This window comes from Indicator indicator, chromosome 22 (assembly GCF_027791375.1).
Source record: "Indicator indicator isolate 239-I01 chromosome 22, UM_Iind_1.1, whole genome shotgun sequence".
NCBI lineage: Eukaryota > Metazoa > Chordata > Aves > Piciformes > Indicatoridae > Indicator > Indicator indicator.
Window position 1 is genome coordinate 11,155,608 of NC_072031.1, and position 21,679 is coordinate 11,177,286.

The 21,679-nt window shown below is 42.8% G+C and overlaps 1 protein-coding gene across 1 annotated transcript in view; it reads right to left on the minus strand.

Moving 5' to 3' along the window:
- Nucleotides 1-3,114: 3,114 nt before the first annotated feature.
- PRKAR1B (protein kinase cAMP-dependent type I regulatory subunit beta) overlaps nucleotides 3,115-21,679 on the minus strand; it is a 101,236-nt gene continuing 82,671 nt past the window's right edge. Inside the window, exons 9-10 of the mRNA XM_054391015.1 lie at nucleotides 3,720-3,801; nucleotides 3,115-3,287 (exon numbers count right to left, since the gene is read on the minus strand). Coding sequence (XP_054246990.1) covers nucleotides 3,115-3,287; nucleotides 3,720-3,801 — 255 coding nt within the window. The remainder of the gene's footprint in view (nucleotides 3,288-3,719; nucleotides 3,802-21,679) is intronic.

Sequence of the window (21,679 nt, forward strand, 5' to 3'; positions counted from 1 at the left end):
ACCTGGACTCACCACTCCAGCACTGGAGCCAAGCTTGGACTACAATACATCTACTTCTGTGGCCACCCAGAGCTCTGGTGGTTGCCATTGGTAGCGTGGCACTAACAACAATCTCAACACCTCTTCCTCACCCAGAAGTCATATCCTCCCATCCTTCAACCCCTGCATTCACCCTGATGCATGAGATACAGGTGGTTCCTTTGGAGGCTCTGCCTCCTCTGAGAAGTTTGTCCTTAATGTAGCTCTTGGCCAGCTCATTGCATGAACACAAGCCATGGCAGCAGCAGAGTACACCTCTGGTGCCAAAAATGCCTTTGTGCTGCAGTCCCAGGGCAGCTGCACTTCTCAAAATCCACACATGGCCAGAAGTTGAGAGGAATGATTGGGACAGAGCCCCAGTGTGTTCATGGCCATGGGTTTTGTCTGTGATACTGGGGAGAAAAGGAACAGTGTTGGTATATGAGAAAGAAGGAGCCTGTTCTTCCCCATGTCTTCCCACTGGCTGTACAACAGACTCTACACAGGATCCCTACAGCCAGTGAGACAGCTCACACACCTCATGTTCCACATGTGCTGAAATGCCTGAATAAACCAGCATCTAAACAGCAACATGAATGGCCAAGAGATACCTTGAACCCCTACTTCTTTATACAGACATATACAGTTACAGTTAAACAGAAGACATATTTTCTTCATGCTAATCCTCCAGAAAACCAATTTGGTTTCCATTACTATATATAGCACTGAGATGCTTGGTCTATTTTTTTGTTCCTTTGCATCTGATTATTTTCAGTGGAGTTCAAACTTTTTATGATATGCAGATTTGAACCAGAACAGGACTTTTACTTGTACAGGCTTCCATTATGAATAAACCCACAACAGCCATAATGTAGAAGAACTTTATTCACACCACAATCCTGTCCCATCATCCACTTTGAAATGGCATCGAACACCATTTTGTTCCACTTAAAAAGCATAGGAATCCTGGTGTTAAATTGTTGCACTTCTCTTCAGATTGCTTACAACAGAACCATAATTCCAATGTATTTTCCATGAGCTGTAAAGGTTTAAAGCAAAGAATCTGTGTGTGTGGGGTGTGTGTGCGTGTATGCTCAGTAACTTCTAAAACCATGAGGCTAATACTCAGTGCACCTTGCATATTATGCCAAATAATTCACAATTATTTTACCAACACAACAGAGATGCAATAGGTAAGGGAACATACATGACTGGGGACCTTTAAAAAAGATTTCATTTAAAAATCGCACAAGAGGATACAAAAAACCAGTGAAGCAAATAAAAACTTTTCAAATGCATTTACATTTACCTCTCTATATAATGGGGAGTCTGCCTATAGAAATGCAACGAGATAAAAATGGCGAGGTTGGGAAATGTGAATGCTCATATTCAGTAACACATGCAAGAAGCACAACATAATGATAATAAATAGTGGATACACCCTGGCAGGACCACTGAAAATACGCTGAAATAAGCACCTTGAAGTGATGAGAAGAGCCTGAAGCTGAGAAGCAGTTAGCTCTGTAACAACCACTGGGGGCAGCTACTGGAATATTTGGCCTTCTTGGTAGGGGTTGATGGGAATGTCCCAGGTTAGTTTTTGTTAATTCCAAAGAAGAAAGCACATTGCATGTCAGTAGGAGTGATTTTAGTGCTCACTAACACCTCTAGTTTCAAAAGGGAGATCACTGCCTTATTTCATTGCACAACCTTTGGCATGTAAAAGGTACAGAAAGTTCCTGTGTGCTCAGAAGAAAGTTTTTGTGATACCTAAAAAGCAGGCAGTGCTGTTTGGGGCAGCTGAGATGTAGACCTTTGCTGCTGTTAGCAAAGTCAAGTCCTCCTTTGAAGAAAAAAGCTTCACAAAGAATAATCTAAATGAGCCCATCCTTAAAGGCTCCAGAGCAGAAGAGTAAGGTCTGGGTCTGCAAAAAGCTCCATTCAAGAGGAGATCCATGTCTAGGCAGGGCAGCAAAAACTGCCAGTGAGGCTGCATGCCCTGGGAGGGCCCTGGGCTCTAGGAACTTCTTTTGAGACCCTGGTGCTTTTTGTTAGGCAAGGCAGGTGTCTTCTAGAGGAGAGGCAGCATTCTGAAGCATGTGTTTGGCTTTCAGAAAAATCTTTAAAAATCCTAAAAATTTAGTCATATAGCAAAAGACTAAAAGACTAAAGGCATTTTAATTTAATTAAGTGGACTTCATTAAAAACAAACTGCTGTTGTTGTCCCTGATGTACACCTGGCACCATCTCCTCAGCATTCCATATAATATTCCAAGAAGTGGCTGAGGACAGCCCACTGCAGATAAAATATGTTTCAAAGCCCACTTAATTTGGTGGAGAAGTTCCCATTGGACTTTTAAGGGATCTAATGCAAACCCTCATTTACAAAAGCTGAGGACAAATAACTTGGGTCCTAAAGGCTCCATCTCAACTCTTACAAAACATTGTCCCTTGACCTCTTCACCCAGAAGACTGGAGCAAGGCTGTTTGGTTTAGCATATTCTGCAAAGCAGACCTGAAAGGGCTTGTACCACAGAGGAGTATGGCTCCTGTATCGAAGCCACAAAGAAAATGAATCAAAAGCTCTACTTTACCCTGGCTTGCTGGAATGATCAAAACCTTCCTCCAACCTTCCCTCTTCAACCACGCAACTGCCGCTCACCTCATAGGCTTTCAGAAACCTCCACTAGAGGTTCAGACCAGTAGAAAAGTGACAGGCAGAGGGACATTGCTTGATCAAAGAAGCTTGACAAAAGGTGAATAAGACCATCTTCAAAGATAAGAAGGTGAACAGACATTTGTATGACTTCTGAATAGTTAAAACCCACAGTTTTAAGCCATATGAGCCAACAATGGGTAGAAGTCTTGCCTGCAAGCCAAAAGCCTGCTTTTCCTTAAAGCTAGTCTTATCCAAACAGTTGTCTTCCTACTTATAGGATACATGAGATTGGAACTGACATCCAGTACGTGACATGAACAGAAAAAAACCCCACATCAAATGCACACTTTTGTGGTGTCTTCATAAAGCTACGGAGCCGCACAGAGCAAACGTAAGTGCACAAGGTCACACCAAGGCAGCTTTCCAGAAGGACTCATTTAGACAGTGAGTGAAATGAAACTGTTGTATCTCTGGATGTTTCTCTTGAGGATTTCAGAGCAGGGACCCAGCACTCGCTCGAAGCGGGGCCGGTCCAGCTTCACACACTTCAGGGGTCCACGTGCCACCACCGTAGCAGCCCGGGGCCGGTTGAGCAGTAAGGCTATCTCACCTGGAAACAGGGATAAATGCACTGTCTCATGCCCTGGGCCTCTTTTTTCAGAGGGTGCATACCCTAGCCACCATCCAGTTGCTTTGGTTGTAGAACATCTCCCTTTATCTATCTCTTGACAGACACTTTACATAATTCTGTTGACAGTACAAATGCATTACACATGCATAATGCATGCGTGTAAAATGCCTTTGAAAACAAATGCTTTCAGACTGTTTTGCTGATTCTGGATGTGCCTCCTGTCAGCTACACTGGTGGAAACCAAGGAATGGTTTCAGCTTCACTGCAGTCTCTCAGTATCACTGAAAGTAGCAGCTGACCTACACATAACCCCCTGCTTGCAAAGAGTAGAACACTAATGAAGGCAATAACCACCTGATCCAACTCCACGTGCCTGTCTTTCTCAGCCACATTTCAGCTGAATTTTCTTACCAAAATAATCCGATGGACCCAGCCTTCCAACCTCCACATACTCCTCGTTGTCAGACCTGCGCTGCAGAACAGAAGCTGTGCCCTGGGAAGAGAAGTGTAGAAAGTCAGTTGGCTTTGCTTAAACCTGGTATGCTTTAAAAAGACTCCAGTCCTGAATATTGCCTTCTGCATGTCACACTCCTTTACTTCTGCCAGGGAAGAGATGACAATTGCAGTTGGTTTCTTACATGTTTCTGAGGAGGCAGTTTGGGGTTGTTCAGCCTGAAGAGAAGGCTCTGGGGAGACCTAATAGCAACCTTCCAGTACCTGAAGGGGGCCTATAAGAAGGATGGAGAGAGACTGTTTACAAAGGTCTGTAGTGATAGGGTGAGAAGCCATGGCTTCAAACTAGAGAAGAGCAGATTTAGATTGGATACTAGGAACAAGTTCTGTACCATGAGGGTGGTGGAACACTGGAACAGGTTGCCCAGGGAGGTGGTTGGGGCCCCATCCCTGGAGATATTCAAGGTGAGGCTCCACAGGGCTCTGGGCAACCTGATCTAGTTGAACATGCCCCTGCTGACTGCAAGGGGGGTTTGGACTGGATGACCTTTGGAAGTCCCTTCCAACCTAGACCATTCTATGATTCTATGACATGTGAATTAAAGGATTAAAAAAGTCCATCAGTATGGTGAAGCCCTATGAGGAGCAGCTGAGGGAGCTGGGGTTGTTTAGCTTGGAGAAGGGGAGGCTCAGGGGAGACCTTATTGCTCTCTACAACTATCTGAAGGGAGATTGTAGGCAGGTGGGGGTTGATCTCTTCTCCCAGGCAACCAGTGACAGAAGGAGAGGACACAGTCTCAAACTGTGCCAGGGGAAGTTTAGGCTGGATGGTAGGAAAAAGTTCTTCAGAGAAAGAGTGATTGGCCACTGGAATGGGCTGCCTGGGGAGGTGGTGGAGTTACTGTCCCTGGAAGTGTTTAAAAAAAGCCTGGATGAGGCACTTAGTGCCATGGTTTAGTTGATTAGATGGTGTTGGGTGATAGGTTGGGCTTGATGACCTCGAGGGTCTTTTCCAACTTGGTTAATTCTGTGATTCTCTTTCACAGATTGCTTGGACGCAGGCAGATCAGCTTGCACAGAAGAGAAGAGGAACAGGACAGAACTCATTAACTCCAATTTAATTAATGCACATCATGCTGTGCAAATGCATGCATAAGTATCATTTAAAAATACTTTGTGGGTGGATGCAAAACCTTACAAGAGACACAGAAAAGATTTATATCAAAAGGAATAAGAAGGCACAGTCTTAGGACAGGATTTTGTAAGAGAGCAAGTAGAGTTTATTCCCCAGATGATTACTCCCTGGATCTACTGCTGAAGTGGTTCTTAATGCTTGTTGCAACAAAGGGTGATATTTTTTTTTTTTTCCACTGACTTTGCCTGCTTGTGGCCTGTAGTGATCTGGACACCTGTGAGTCAGTCACTGGAGGGATGGAATGTGTCTTGTCTCCACTACCCTTAATAACTGCTGTACTTGACACGTGCTAATACATGTCAAAACTCAGTTACAGTCTATTTAAACCTTCAAAGAGGGTTTACATGCAGAAATATTCTAACCTGAAGGAAATCTTAAATTATTGTGGCATAAAGCTTTTGCAGAGGAATAGAAAAGTTGTCTGCTTTCCTGGAAAAAACAAACAAACAAACAATCCTACAGTCACAATCTGAAAGTATCTTCTGAGTCCAAACCAAATGCACAGAAGAAGGTGAAATGCTAACATATTTCGATTTTAACTGCAATTTAAAAGATTTTTAAAAGCCAAGATTTTTACACAGACTGGAGAGCCAGTTTCTGACAGTGCAGTTGGAAAACACTGATATATCGAGGTCAAGATACTCAGCTTGGAAAACAATAAGTGAGGGATGATCCTGCCCCAGCCAGGGCAGGGAAGGGGAGGAGACACAGCCATGTGGACAATGCTCAGCAAATACATGCCAGTTATTGGAAAACATCACAGCCCTCACTCTGCAGTTGAACACCCAAGTCTTGCATTGCTTGGCTCCTTGGTGCTGTCAGTGCCTGTAACCAGCTGCAGGACCACCCCAGCTTGGAGCAGATACCTCCCTCCAGTGCAGAGTATTCAGGGCAGCTCCACTAGCTGCAAACATCCTGCAGCTTCTTTGCACCAAAAGAAACTAGTGTGCCTCCAGGTATGGTGAGGGGCTTGAGGAGACACAGTGTCCCAAAACAGCGTGGCTTCAATGCAGTTAAAGGCACTTAGCACCCTGTAGAAGGGGCCCTTCACCTTTGCACTGTCTTTAAACACACCCCAAACAGCATCATTGAATTGCAAATCTCTCAGGACTGACTTTTGCTTTTCTAGGACCCCTGGAACAACCAAGGGCAGTAGAATATCCACTATTATGTAGCAAAGGACCATAATTTGCTTTCTTCTGAACAAGCACAACTAAGCTGCTGTAATACCTTTGCAGCAGCATGTCCTATTTCATAGCAGGGCTATTTTTAAACCCATATACTTTACAAATTGCTGAGACACTCTCTAGGTTAACTTTTGTACTATCTCAATGAAGAGATAAATCTTATTTCTGCTGATGCCAGGAACCAGAAACAACAATCAAGTAATGGATTGTTTGATGCATGCTAAGCAGCTGATGGGTTTTATACAGATTTGGATGTATCTCAAATTAACCTGGAATATCAAAAGTTACAGTTTCTCATTTGGCCCATTAACAGTAACCTGTGCTCAGTATAAATCCCTCGACATCAGGCTGTCAACACGTTACATTGGCCACAATTTGCTGTTCCACCTCATCAACTGTATCTCACATCAGTATTATAAAAATACTGAAGACTCCCCCGGACTGTAAACCCAGGTCCATCTGAAAACAATCACAAAACTCTCCTCAGCTTCAGTTTGGTCACTCTTAAGATGCCAGACAGAACAGAACTGTGTGCTCAGCACAAGGTGCATGAGCAAGGACACCTGAACCAGGCAAGGTTGTTCAAAAATAAGCCAAATGTACAGGAGAAGGTTGGATTTGGTATTCTGTGGGCTTTGCTTGGGCTTTTATTTACCATTTAAATATGCCATGCACATAAAACTGGCCACACCAAGTGTGAGGGTATCCACACAAGTAACTAGAAGAATGAGATCTAAGAAAGTGATTTGGTGCCTGTCAAGTTTCCAGTAAAAATTCCTTATCCTTGATATAACTGAATTGTTCCGCCAAAGCTGCTGTTTTCCAACATCTTCCAGTAAATCAGCAAGGGCCTGAAAATGTGAAGAGAGTGTAATGAGGTTTGTTATTCACACTTACTGCAGGTTTTCAGAACAAACACATTCCTAAGTAGCATTCTCAGAAATACCCCACAGGGGGAACGATGCAGCTCTCGACCTCTCGCCAAGCTTCACGTCAGGTGCAGCTCACTAAATTGATGCTGCTCTTATTGTCTGTGCAGTGGAGATGGGGTTCAGCTTCAGAAGCACTGCCAGCCCCTGTCCTCTTCTCTGTCCCCATCTGGAGCCTGGCAAAAAGCTAACCCCTTGACCCAAATAGCTATCTGCAATCCATGTCTCCAGCCTCTTTTTATTACATAAAACAAACACAAATCTCCCCAAAGTAATCATACCAACCGCCCAGGTCAGACGAAGCAAGGACTCAATTCCCCACTGCCCACCTCCAGCACGTTGTCCTAAAGGTAATCAAAATATCAAGCACTATTACTTTCATCTCCCCAAGCATCAGCTTTTATTGTGACTAATCTTTTTTTTGACAGGGTCCATATGATATAGGACTGCAATAAGTCAGCCTTCTGAAGCAATTTATTCCACTCTTCCTCTACAGTCGGCCTTTTTAATCCAAGAAACACCACGATATCTGTTGCAGGAGGACAGATGTGTCTGGCCTCCACAATAAACACTTGGCTTGGCAGGATAAAGCAATGCATATTCCAGATACATATTTTTCCACTCTTGTTTGAACAGTCACAGAGGCTTTTCCCGTTGCCCAGTGAGAGCAGGTCTATCACAGAGCAAAAGAAGCTTCCTGAACCCTGACAGCGAGCACCCAGATGTAAGATCTGATTACGCCGCTTGGCCTCTCGCTGCACCAGTTCCCAGCTCCACAAAGTACATCCTGGAGCATTGTCAGAGTGACCTTCACGGGAAGACTGTCCACACCATGAAACAAAGAAGATGTATTTATAATTATCTGTCTGTATCACCTTCATTTTGCCTGTCTTATCTCTGGAATCAACACCATTCTGACTGCATGAGAGGAAGAGCCCAGTTGTAGGTGAACAGTGCAACAACGGCACAAATAATGCAGAAATAAAATCATATGGAATAAAATAATACAGAATAAAATGCTACAGAAACAGCCCTATGTGACTCCTTTACTTAGTGAAGTTGTTACACTAAATAAAGTCAATGCTGACTGCTATCCTTGCTCCCATCACAGGTTCCAGGGCTGTATTTCATTTAATTTGTGAACTCTTTCTGACAGTTTTGTGCTTTAGCAAACCCCACCTCCTACAAATGATACAACTGAATAAACCTCCTGGGCCCAGCCCTGGGAGGTATGGGCATTATCTAGCAGGGATTCGAGGGGCTTATCGCTCTCACTCCCCAAAGCAGTTGGTCTTGGTGGGGAAGATTTTCCTTCCAGTGGCACACAAAACTTGGCAAGATTGGTCTCTATGAAATAAACTGCAGGATCAGGCTATTTAGTGCTGCTCAATTTAAAATACTGTCTTGTACACTGATAGCCATTTCAGCCTCCTACACAAGCAAGGAAAACCTCCAGAGCACAGGCTCAAAGACTGTCAAGTTGGACACCATTTAATAAATCAGCACTTGTGATGATACTAAGCTGTGGGCAGACAAGCGTGTCTTTCTGCTAGCAGACACTTGGGAGTGAAATGATGCTCGTTGGTGGATCCAGGAACACTCCCTTCCAGTCACTGGGGAGTGCCTGTATTCCCAGGAACCAATATCATTAACCTTCTCTCCTCTCCTCCAAGCAAATACTGGCATCTTGTTGCAAAACCAACAAGAGTAGCAGCTCCAAAAGCAATGTGCCATCACCACCTCTCTGCCATCCTCACCCCACGCTCACTCCCCACCTGCTCACTCCCTGGAGCACTGCTCTGTCTTTATTCAACTCTTTCAAATGCATCAGCAGTTTGTTTTGTAAAAAAATTTATGGCTCAGCTACGGCACTATAATTTAAGATATAAAAAGTAAACTGAGGTTTATAATCCATGAGCTTCCATCATCTCCAAAGTAATGAGATTTTGATAGATGTTTCACTTTTAAACTGTTGGGACTAAATTATCAGATGAGTGAAACATCCTACAGCACAAAGACAGTGACCCATCTGGATCAACAGGGAGATTCCCAGGCCTCATCCTTTGGGATTAAACACTAATTGCTTCAGAAGCCCTCTTTTTATATTTAAGTATAATCTAACAGCCAGCAGTTGGTCTAAGTAGCCTGGCTACAAAAGGCAAGTGTTTATGATGCTAAAAACTGAAATCCTGTGGGTTTTTTTTCCTCTATTCCAGCTCAGGTGATGGGATGGGATCAGCTCTGGGAAGCACAAGTCAAAATGTGATGGACAGTGATGTCTCCTTATCTGGGAGGGACAGGCTGTGCAAGCATAGGCCTTCACCAGGGCCAGTGAGTGGGAAGGGAAACTCAGCATTATTTTAAAGATTTTTTTTGGCTGAAAAGTCAGTCTTGTTGATGTTTTGGTTTTGCTGGTCTAACCTCCCATGTTAAGGATATATAGCAATCAGTAAAAACTATAGCAAGGCTCCATCTGCAATAAAGACATCCTCATTAAATCATCATTATTAAAACTGAAGAATTTACTCTAAGTGTATGCAACATCAGTGTCTATGTCCCTTTGATACACTAAGTGTATCAAAGTGTATCAAAGAAAAGAATTTTAAGTTGAATAAGCAGGAAGTTATTATTTCTCCTTCCATTTTTATTTTGTACTTTTTTACTTGCTGCTTTTCTAAAGAAAAGCACAGAAGCCAACTTTTTTTTTTCTTTCTCCCATGCCCTCAAAATGTTACACTTTTATCCTAGTTTTGAGCTTAGAAAGTTTTTCTAGCCTATTTTGTTTTCCTCTTCACCATCCACTAGAAAAGAGCAGTGCAGTCCATAGAATTAGAGCTGGAAAAGGTCAGGCTGATCCATCTGCTGTTGCTATTAACTCTACCAATCGCTATTATGAACATACCTTTGCTCTTTCTCACTTTGTTAATCTGCACACTCCATAATTCACACATTCAAAAGATAAGTTTCCCCTCACTCCACAGTCCCACAAACCCTCTTTATATGTTGCTATTTAATCTTTGTGAAGTTCCCACAAAAGCTGAAGGAAGAGGCTGTGAAGTGGCATAAAACGCTCCTGTTCACACGGTGGAGCAGACAGGGCTGGAAGGAAGCTACAGCAGATCTGAAATGAATTAGAAGATCTTTCACACTGTAGGATTCTGGGAGTATTTTATTTCATTTCTGGCAAGACAAACTTTGTGGAAGTCATATCTTCTATTACAGCAACAAGCATAGCTAGGAAAAGGAGAAGAGCTTTTGGGTACACATGCCTTGCTTCAAGCTGCTTATTCCCCCAGCTATAGCTAATAAAATACCATTTGCCCATCTACAAGCACTGTCTGGCCAATGTTCTTGCACTATGATAGCTACAACCAAAATAAGTTGCACCCTATTTAACCACATCTGCCTGCACACTGGCTTGTGCATGCAATTAAAGAATTCACAGAGCATCTCCAAATCATTACCTTCAATGAGTGAATGTCAAGAGCTACAGCTCCTGATACTATGAAACTCATGGAAATAGTGATTGCATGTGAGCCCTGCTAAGATCTCTCAGCTAACACTTCACTCTCCACTTTGCAAGCTAGTAATTTTTTGATCACTTCAGTTGTCTGGTCAGCTCTGGTCCAGTTGGGTGAAGTTTACCTCCATGCCTCTCAGTCACGATGTGCCTGTTGTACTGACTGCTGAGCAGGTAGGGCTACAAGAACAGACCCCAGGTTTGCACTGAGGAAAACAAAGTGGTGGTTGTTTGGTTTGCTTATCTCTGGCAAGGTTTTTCTCTGCATCCATTAGGGTTCACTACAGATTACAGTGCAAGACAATGCCCAAGCTAATGGGCTACTGAGAGCTTTTGAAGACAAATCTGCAACGTTTTACACATTCAGCTATTTTAATTTGCTGGCAGCTTTGGAAATCTTGAGTGCCACTATTTCAGTGGTTTCTCAGAAAGCCAGCACCTTGGGAGTATCGTTAGGATTAACAATGGAAGGGTCAAATGAGCTCAAAAGGCACTATTAGAGTAACAGCAGTGAGCACCCTGATACCCACCCAATCTCCCTGAGAGAGAGCAGTGCTGCAAAAAGAGCCTTTCCACTGCAACAACCTCAGCTCAGTGTGTATGATTATCGTTAACCTTGCCATTAGAACATTCATACATCAATGCCCATAATTCTGAACAACACTAATGCAGGCTGCAATCTAGCAGAAATGGAAAGCAAATGTCACTACCCAGCTGGCACAGATCCTATACATTAGCTCTCCAGCCATGCTCAGTATCAAACAATCTGCAGTTCACCATGTACCAGCTATGTCACACCTGCCCAAGGCTACCTACATATGTCTGAACTTCCACCACTTCTGCTACTTAGGCACATTTAGATTGGTTTAGCAATAACATCCAGACCTGAGAGAGAGGAACAAGGCTGTCTAGAGCAGTCACCAAAATAGCCACAAACATAAAGGTACTTTTAAAAATGGCAATCAATCATAAACCAAGTGTAGCTTAAAACAGCAGAAGCAACGGAGCCAACGGGGCATTTCCTAGGGATATAGAAGAGGCCAGGGTTAAGGTCCAGACATGACTACACCCAACCCATCATTAATCACCAGGAAACACCTTTGCCTTGATCATTCAGTATTTAAAATCATAGATGTTTGACATGGGAAGACCTTTTCAATCGTTTTGTTCACCCTATTGCAGTATCTCAGACAATCTTCCCCTTCAGTGTTTCTTTGATATACTCTACATTAAACCTCTGCTGTCCCTATTTATTCCCCTTGAAGTAAAGGAAATGTTGTTATGAGATGGAAGAAGACAAGATTCAGGCAGAAAGAGACCACTGAATGTAGTGAAAGGCCAAAAGAAGCAGAGTGCACTGCACTTAAAAATTTCTGTAATTTCCTCATGCATGGAGAGCTCTGCAATGTTTAGGTGAAATACCTTGTGGGTTTTGCACAGAGAATAAAAAATTGGGATTTTTTTTTTAAAGTCTTTTCTGTTAAAAGGCTTTTCAGAATCAAAACATTAAGTTTTACAGTCTTTTGACTTCAAAATGATGCCCTGAGCCACAGCAGCAGAGCTAACATCAGGCTAGATCACTCAGGTGTTCAATAGAGGCACATCCACGTGCTGAGGAAATCAAGACTTCATCAACAGCCATCACCATCCTCCATCATCAGATGGAGGGACACCACAGTGTCCTCTGTGTTCCCCAGTGTCAGTGCACATGATAGCCTCATGCTCCTCTTTCATACCACCAGTTGCCAACTGGGACTGGGAAGCCTGGGAGGGATGGGATGGTGACAGAGGGATATAAGGATACCACCTCTGAGCCATGGGAGGAGTCCCTTGCCTGGGGTGTGATCCTCCTTGGCTAGTTGTCCTGGCTCCATGCCCAGAAAGCGGGGAAGCAGTTGCACCACAGCCCAGCCTTTGGGGTCCCTCTGCCTTTCTCTCTTTGCTCTGTAGTAGGATTTTAGTTTCCCCTTTTAGCACACATTCAGTCCACTTGTCGCAGGGGGTGCCAAAGAGCAGATCCACTCTGTAAAGGTGGGCTCAGAGGCTGGGTTTTAATGACTCATCTCAGTGATACTTGGCCTTTACTAATCAGTAGCTTCTGTGGGAAAACAACTGAATTAATATTCACGCTGGTGCCAGATTTTCAAGCCCGTCTGTGCCAAGCGCAGTGGATTATTGGCACCCAGGCTCTGTTTTCCTCCCTCAGACATGTCAGCGTACAAAGCAATAAAAGTCACAAAGGGAAAAAAAAAATGTTGCATTTTAGAGATTCTTTCTTTCTACAAAGCCAGCCATTATCTTGACTCTCTCTGAAGCCAGGAAACGTCCACTGAGTCAACAGAAAAGTGACTCTATAATAGGTTATTCATCAACTGTTCATATTTGTGACTGACCTGACAGGGCTCATCTCCTGGAAGCAGACAGTGCAGGCACCACCACCTACAGCAGGGGCAGGGTTGAATGTAGGGGAGAGAAAACAAGCAAACAGTGTTGAACCTCCCTCACCCTGCCCACAAAATCCTCACTGGTGAAAATCGGTTTTAGCTGCTAATGTTGTTTTACGGCCCAATTACTCCTACCACCATCTGCTTCTTTGTGAAAACATTCTGTAGATGCTGAAGTAACCAGACCAAGCAAAAGGCTGAGACAGACATCATCATTAAAGTCTCATAACTAATTCTGTGACCAGGGCTGGGTGAGCAGCTGTGGCCAGCCAGGGCAACAGCTTCTGAGCAGGAAATAAAACTTGGAGCAAACTGGGGGAAGGAGAGAAAGAGTTTATCAGAGAGATCAGGGAAATCCCCTATGGAAAACTTGCTTTAAATCCTTTCAGTTGGTGAATCTTGTGTATTCAAAAAAAACTAATTCTGAAATTTGGAAGAAAAAAAAAATCATGCCCTCAAAGTTGCCTCTTCGTGGAGCAAAGTATGGAAAGCCTTGAATGCTCCACAAAATCCACACTACACGGCTAAGAGTTATGTCCTTTCAGCAACACTGTAGTCATCTCTAAGGTATCTTTGCAGAGGAGGGAGAAAGCCATCCCCCCAAGGGACAGACTGGACATGATCCAGAGAAAGGGCTAACTACAGCAGGGGTTAGGAAATTCTCCATTTTTCTTCCACCAGGTTGGACAACACTCTATTTCAGGTCTTGTTTATATAGCAATACTTTTGCTCAAAGACCAAGAAGCACTCCTCAGGACTGAGCTCCTAGCTCCTGAGACAGCTGATGCCTTTAATTTCAGCATAAATTTAACATGCCTCAGGCCATCAAGTTCTTGATCTTGACTAAGTGCTTGGAATCAGGGCTTGTGAGCTCAGTCTCCAATGCTAAAGGAGCTTATAAGGATCCTGAAACCCTCCTGAAAACCTTGAGGGATAAACTGCCTGTGTGATGCTCTCCTTACTCTCACAGAGAAGTGTTTCATGGCCTGGGAAGCTCTGCTGCTTTTGTAGACTTCCATGGTAGGAAGACCCTACAGGAAAAGACTAGAGGAGAGTCATAGCATCATCCATACCTTAAAGCATTAGCTAAGCATAAAGTCTCAGGCTGTTTTGAACAAGGAGAACATCTAGAACTCTGATTTTTATGAAAATTCAAATGGAGCACAATGAGAATGAAACTGTCAATGCCTGACTTTGGGTTTTACACCAAATCATCTCCCAGTTTTCCACTTACCCTATAGTGGTAAGAGGCCAAGGTGTGTCTGTATTTCAAGCACAGACTTAAATTTTATGGGTTTACAAATCAGATGTTTTGAATTACAGCTGAATGAGAATGAAGACTCCTACACAAGTTGTCATGTCAAAGTTGAACTGGGGAAACATTCATACACATTTTGTTTTGTGTGCAAAAGAGAAGTTATGAAAACTACTTTTAAGTACTTTGAAAATAGCACAGCTATGCTGCATCCTCTTGGTGGTTTTGCTTCAGGAACGAAGTTTACCAGAATTCCAGTGACACAGAGGAACACAGCAAGTCCTGCATGTACCTCATGATGCTGGCATAAGCAATGTTCTCAGTTGCAATGTCCTGGAAGACCACAAGCATATCACTCCTCAGTACCATTTTAGCCCTTTGGGACTGCCGATAGCATCATTCCTGGGACAGCTTTTATGTTACAGCTCAGGATCAGCAGCTCTAGGGCTGCTTTCCAAGTGAAGACAAATCCTTTGAACTATGTAGCCAAAGACACTGCAAATACTCCTTTAGCCAGTAAATTATCTGGGATTTTTATGATTTGCCAACCTTTGATTTATGAAAGACTTTTATACAAAAAAACAAGGGAAGAAATAAACAAATTTCAGTCAGCAATACAAAGTGCAAGTGAGTTCCCAGATAACCTGCAGTAGGAAATAAGAGCCATTATTTTTGGGTGGCAAAATTTCACATACAGGAAAAAAAAGATGATCAGTTGATGTGTTAGCCTGAGTTGCTGGCCATAGGGCTACACTGCTTCTCTGCCTTAGATCTTCTGTGGGCAATATCATGAAGGATCAGACCTTCAAGCAGGAAAGAACTATTTTAACTCTTCTTCAGACCACACCATGCAATGCAGAGGTTGCTTCATGCACCTCATCACACACATGTAATGAGAAGAAACCTTCTGGTTTCATGGGAAGCTCATGAGATGTCCATGTAAGACAGAGAAGTGGCTAAGATGGAATGAGTTGGGAAAAGGTTACATATATTGTATACCACAATTGTTATGACTCTTAAAAGCATTTGGTCATACTACATGGATGTAGAAGTTTTTTCCCATAACAAACTATTGGCTGTGTACTATTGGCTGTTTTCTCACCCATCAGACTTCTGCTTTAAAAAGCCTTAATTTCCATAATATAAAAGCCATCTGATCTTAATGTTCTTGGAGAAGGAAGATACAAGAGGGCTTAATTCTGCTTATGGACTCAAGACTGAGTCATGGCTGGGTTTGGTAGTATTTTTAACTGTACACTTTTAAACAAATTGTTCTCCAGTCTCCGGGTTCATAGCAACTCACAGAATTTACATACAGTTGTCCTGGTTTCTGTCACAAACGAGGAACAAAATCTGCAAAATTCTAAAATAGACTAGAAATACTGGTTAATCTGAAGTTTCACAGAATTGCTAAGGAAATGCTCCATCCCTTCTGAGGTTCCAGATTTTGTAGAATTCACTGTAGGTGACTGCATCATGGTGGGTATTAGTGGGGCTGGAGAAAGAGTTGGAAAGAAAGGTCAAAAGCTGCAGTCACTGACAGGTCCTCCATGGCTGTTGGGAAGAAGATGGGGAGCAGACAGCTGCTTGCTATGAAACACTGACCCTTGCTGTCAGAGGAGAGATAAGGATACACTCCAGACTGCATGTATATGTATGGATATTGCATGTAGATGGATACTGCATCCATATGGATACTGCATATATGTGGATATTGCAGGTATATGCAGCCTGATCCACTGCCCATGAAAGTCAAAGTTCAACTGAGCTTAACAAGAGACTAACCTGACTCAGCAAAACACTGCACCTCCATCCCTGTTCAGGATGGGACCTAACAGCTTAACTTTCAGTCTTTGCTGTCAGCTGGCCACTTGAAATCCCACAGATGAACACAGATGAATTTTGAAGCGGTGCCAATGGAAACAGCACTGTTCCAGCACAGCTAGGTGATATCAAGACAATTAAATGTACCTTTCCTCTAAGAGGTCTACAGGAAGCAATGTCTCTGCAGTTAAAAATAAGCAAAGTACAGAGCCCTCAGTGCCTGCTGGCTCTCTTTATTCACTATAATTTGTTTACTAGGTAGATTAGGAGTTGCTGTAGCCTGCCTTTGACAAACATTTTGGGTATCAACAAAATCCCGGTAACACTAAGCAGTCCGGATTGTAGCCTTTGAAAGTCCTTTTCTAGACAACATTCATCTTCCTAATTAATAATTAATCACACTGTGTTTTTAAAGAGATTATCAGGTGTGATAGCAGAGTGTGCCTAAGGCAGTGACTTCATTAACCATACGGAAGAAGTTTACTTTGTAGTTCTCTTGCCTGTCGCAGGGGTAGGTGCCAAAGGGGTCTCTCGTAGGTTAGAAAGTCAAAGAGCAACAATTTAGAGCAGGAAACAATTGGGCTATTATTTTTTTTTCTTTTTTTTTCTTTTCCTTCTTAAGGAGCTTTTAAATCATAAATCTTCAGACGCTTGTTGTGCAATTTAAGACTCCAGTCGAGTTTTCCTACAAAAAGGTCCAATTCTGTGAAGAACGGAGCGCCCTTCTGAGACAGATTGAGGACCTGCCCCTGTTGGGGCATGTTACCATGGTAGGAAGAGTTTACAAACACTGTTCCACCTAACAAGGCTTTGAACTGCATCTGTGCAGAGACACTCCACAGCGTGCCAAGAGTGTCAGCAGGGCTGGAAACACTGATTTCACCTACAGGACAGTATCTCAAGTACACTCTCAGCAACAACTCGCAGCAGATCCTGCCCAGACCTGAGCCAGTTTGTGGCCTTGACTTGAAATGTCAACAGCAGCATGAAAGCCAGCAGCCCCCCTGAGGATTACAAGACTGTTTTCAATGTGATCAGCCAAGAACAGTGCTGGACAAATAACCATTACCAATTAATTTGATTAATTTCTGTCGACAAGGCAGCTCTATCTATTAATTCTGGAAGGATTTCTGCGCTATCAATGGAATTTTTTTCTCTTCCTATATCTATCAGTTTTGCAATTCCCACTGCCTGGTTTTGGTACTGACAGGTACTTTATGCCTTTTCCCATTAAGCTTTTGCTCATCTTTATGAATCATAGAATCATTGTTAGAGTTGGAAGGGACCTCAAGGATCACATAGTTCCAGCCCCCCTGACACGGTCAGGGACACCTCACACTACATCAGGTTGCTCCGAGCCACATCCAGCCTGGCTTTAAAAACCTCTAGGGATGATTCTTCTATCACCTCCCTGGACAACCTGTTCCAGTGTCTCACCACCCTCTGGATTATTCCCACTGATGGGGAAACAGGGAGGGAAACGTTCTGCCCACAGACTGGACTGATAATACAGGTGAGACTGAAAATCAGACATGCCTGGACTCTGCCTCCTCTCCAACCAGCAGGATAATACCAAAGAGCACAAATACCCAGTTTTTTGAAGTGCTTTTCACAAAGGTGTTGCAGAGGAGGGTGCAACCACTCCCTGTAACTTAGTGCCAATCTGTAATTAAATATACCAGTTTTTAATGCTAAAATACTAGTTTTTCATGCTAAACCCAAAAACCTAATGTGGAACTACTTGATACACTGTGTCCATTTCTCCTTGAATTTTCTCCTATGAATTATCTTCTATTTTTAGGTCTTTTATTTTTAGGCTGCTGCATGCTCTTGCTGGGCAGCACGACCAGCTATTAATTGGAAATGTTTTACTTCTCATGCAGTTTTACTCCTTTGCTTTCTGCACCACTTAAACCAAACTATCCTCCAAGGAGATGAGAGGCTATGGAGAGCAGCACGTTTGAAGGACAGCTACGAGCCGCACTCTTCAGGCGCAGTGTGGCATTATTATAGACCTTTAGCTGCTCTCTCCTCCTACACCTGCGTACATTTGTGCCTGTGCACGCATTTTTCTTGAGCCATGTCAAACTTTATGGAGTATTAGGGCCATATGGCAGCAGTTCAGCGAGCTCCCAGTATGCAGCTGAGATTAAAAGACTCCCTGAGCGCAGGCGGTGGAGTCCTGTGACAGTATCCCTGTGCCGTATACGGTGCCCAGTCATGGGCAAGTAGATCCAAATGATCTGCCATGGGGAGGGCTGGGAGTTGGAAGACCCAGCAGGGCACTTCACGGCTGCGTGTCCCCACGTATTTGGCAGCTGCATTAGAGACTTGGAGGTACTATGCCACCCAGCCAAGTTCAAAGCAAGAACTCATGAGAGCAGGACATGATCATCACCGCTATTTTTAATGCTATTGTCGCTACCTTGCTCAGTAACCTAGACAACAGCAAAGCCCTCGCTTCTTTCTGGCTTCAGAGCACTACTACACTAGGCTGAGCTCCTGTTTGAGCTGAAATCTGTGGCAAAGCACGAGTCAGGAATGAAACCAGCCCCAGTTCAACTGGCATTTCTGTTAAAGGGACTCAACACTGGCTGGGCTATTTAACTCTGCAGAGCTCACATGCCTGTGCAAGCTACCACTTTAAAATGCTAGCTAAAAATATTTGCGTTATCTGAAGTCAGAGGAGTAAATCCTCCCTACTGCTGGGTACACAGAGTGGCAGTGTACAATACAACTGCAAATTTATTTGTTAGGGACTCTACATCTGCTATGATTTACGCTTGCCAAAATCTAATTCTTTATGGCAACAATTGTTTCATGGTGCTTAAAGTTTTTCACCTCTGTGCCAGGAATCTCATATGGGATAATTCCATGACCTTGGAATCCAGCAGATACATTCCACATCTGTCTGGTCTGGGAAAGCCTGGGTTTGTTGTGTGAAAATCCTAGTGGGAAAATAAGACCTGGAAATAGCTGAAAATACAGAAAGTGCAGGGCTGTTTCTTTTTTATTATTTTTCTTTTATTATTACTAGTTGCACGTGCAGTAAATCAATCTCACAGAAGTGGTTGCTTTGCTTTTGTAAGCAGACATTCACTCCTGATCCTATCTTCAAATTAAGGAATATGGCATAAACATTAAAATAATACTATCTCTGGAAAAAATCACAGCCTTTAAATGTTAAAACTAAATCTTGCTGAAGGCTGCTTGAGATTTTAATGGAAAAGCACCCAACCTACTACTGCAAGTAAACATCTTACTGGAATCTCAGGGTAATACTTCTCTCATTAGACTTTTTAACAAAAAATAAACCATGAACACTTTGTGAGCAGTGAACTTAAAAAGCTTCCTGTGACTCTTCCCTGTACACATTTTGTGTTATTCCAATAATTTGGCTGAGCTCCTGCTGCAGCCTCACTTTCCATGCATACAGCACCTCAATAACCTGCACCCTGCTACAGTCTGTACAACACTGGAGGTGTGGACAGAAAGCCATCAAAAAAAGATTATGCTAAGGAAAACAGAGAAAAGCTGAATGTACTTGCTTGACAGAAGTGGGGGACTAAATATTCTTGTCTTTACTAACCAGGATGATATTCCTGGTTTAAAGTAGGAAATGGTATTCTGGTCATCACCTTCCAAGGCTGGAAGTCTCCAGTTCAAGAGGGTTTAGTGGCTGCTCTTCAGTCTGCAAATTCACTTACAGGCTATGTCCTTCTGCAGGAATCATAAACTTTTTAAAAAGAGTTGTCACAGAAGAAGGCAGCACTGCAGGCTAATCAGAAATGAACAATTAATTCATGGAGTTCATAAAAAAAAACCTGTGTTAAGCATTGAAAATCCATGTGTGAGTCCTGGGTATCTTAGAGAAGCTTTTGCATTAGAAGTCATAAGACCCCACTTGGAATCAGTATCTATCATGCTGGTGCACCAAAGCTTTGGTAAGTGATTTGTCTAAGGCATGCCATGAACATCCTTGAAATGTCCCAAAATTGTGTGGCAAAGTCTAGTTTTGTACTACTGGACATACTGTGCCCTAAAGGAGACTGCATTCTGGAGATACATGAAATGGTTTCTGCATATATAGCATCCAAACAAACTGGCTGCATTTCTACTGTTTGGATTACAAGGCCACAAACATCAAACCAACACAGGAAAGCAGCTAATGACTTTTCAACATACTGTGACAACAAAGCAGCCAAAGCTAAGCACAACCAGTTTGTAGCATAAGGTGTTCCTGGCAACTCACATCAGCTGTCCTGTGGAAAAGTTTTAACATCAAAGATGTTAAATTCTGTGAAAATGAAAAGCTTGAACTATGTGTGAGCAGGTGGAAATACTACTGCAGCACAAGAAACAGTTGATACTGGCTGTTCATTCTCTAATTTCCAAAGTGAGAAACTAGGTGAGATTTATAGTGGAAGAGTGAGGTGAGCAGATACTTTATGATCATACAGTATGCAGTGTTAATACTTTTCTACTCATTTAAGTCTTAACAGCTGTTCCATCAAGAGGGCAAAAATAATAGCCCTTGGTAATACTTCAGCAAGCTGCCAATTTTCCATATGGGATTTGATGGCAAAGAAAATCAGGTTTTCCTAGTCTCTTGCAAGGAAGAACAGCACACAGAGTAACACCAGTAGAAACAAAAAAAATCTGTATCTTTGGAAAAAAAAGTGTTGTTTCCTAAATTTTTCTTCCACACTAAATATCTTGGTAACAAAAAAATATTCCCTATCTAATACCTAGGCTCTTTTATTCCTGCACTATTGTTCTGAAGGGGCACTGCTCATCACATATTTAAGTTCCTTAAGTGTCTAACTGTGTGATACATGGGGGCAGTTATTTGCTTATTTTGTAAGCATCAGAAGAGAAACCATGTTCATAGATCAAGTATGTACTTCCAACACTCAAGAGAAAAGAAGGATGGAATTTTAAGTGTGAGATATTGCCCCTGAACAAAATTCTGGCTGCTTTGGATAGAGGCAGCTGTCCAAAAATCCACAGATAAGGAACAAGCATAAAAACCCCCACCTGTGGGCCTCTGAATCATCTGGAATAGGTACATAAAAGCCCCTTATCACCTGAGTAGGGCAGAGCCTCTTTCCTTATAAATCACATCACAACACAGCAGGCTGATGTAGCCAGAGGTGTATTCTGTGTACATACAACTGGATCCCAAGGCAACACAATGCTACCAGCTTCCTTACATTCATCTGACCCACAGTGAGGGATTCAGATTAGCTCCTACTTCCTGTGCCACCACTGCCTCATTGCTGGTCATGTAACATCTGTCCTGGCATGTGCACTTGAATCATCACCACCCAGCCATATGCTGGTCATTCCCAGCCTATATCTTTGTGTATGAACACTCTCAGCTGGTATTGAAAGGCTCCTGCTCCAATAGATATGCAATCATATCCTAAATGCTGTCTTGTTATTCTTAGTCTGAGTCTCTCTAATAACTTTTTATAACTTGTTCTATCACGGTGCCTAGGTATCTGTATGAGATACCAAGGACCCAAATATTTATGTCAGAGAGGGAGGAAAAAAAAACCCGT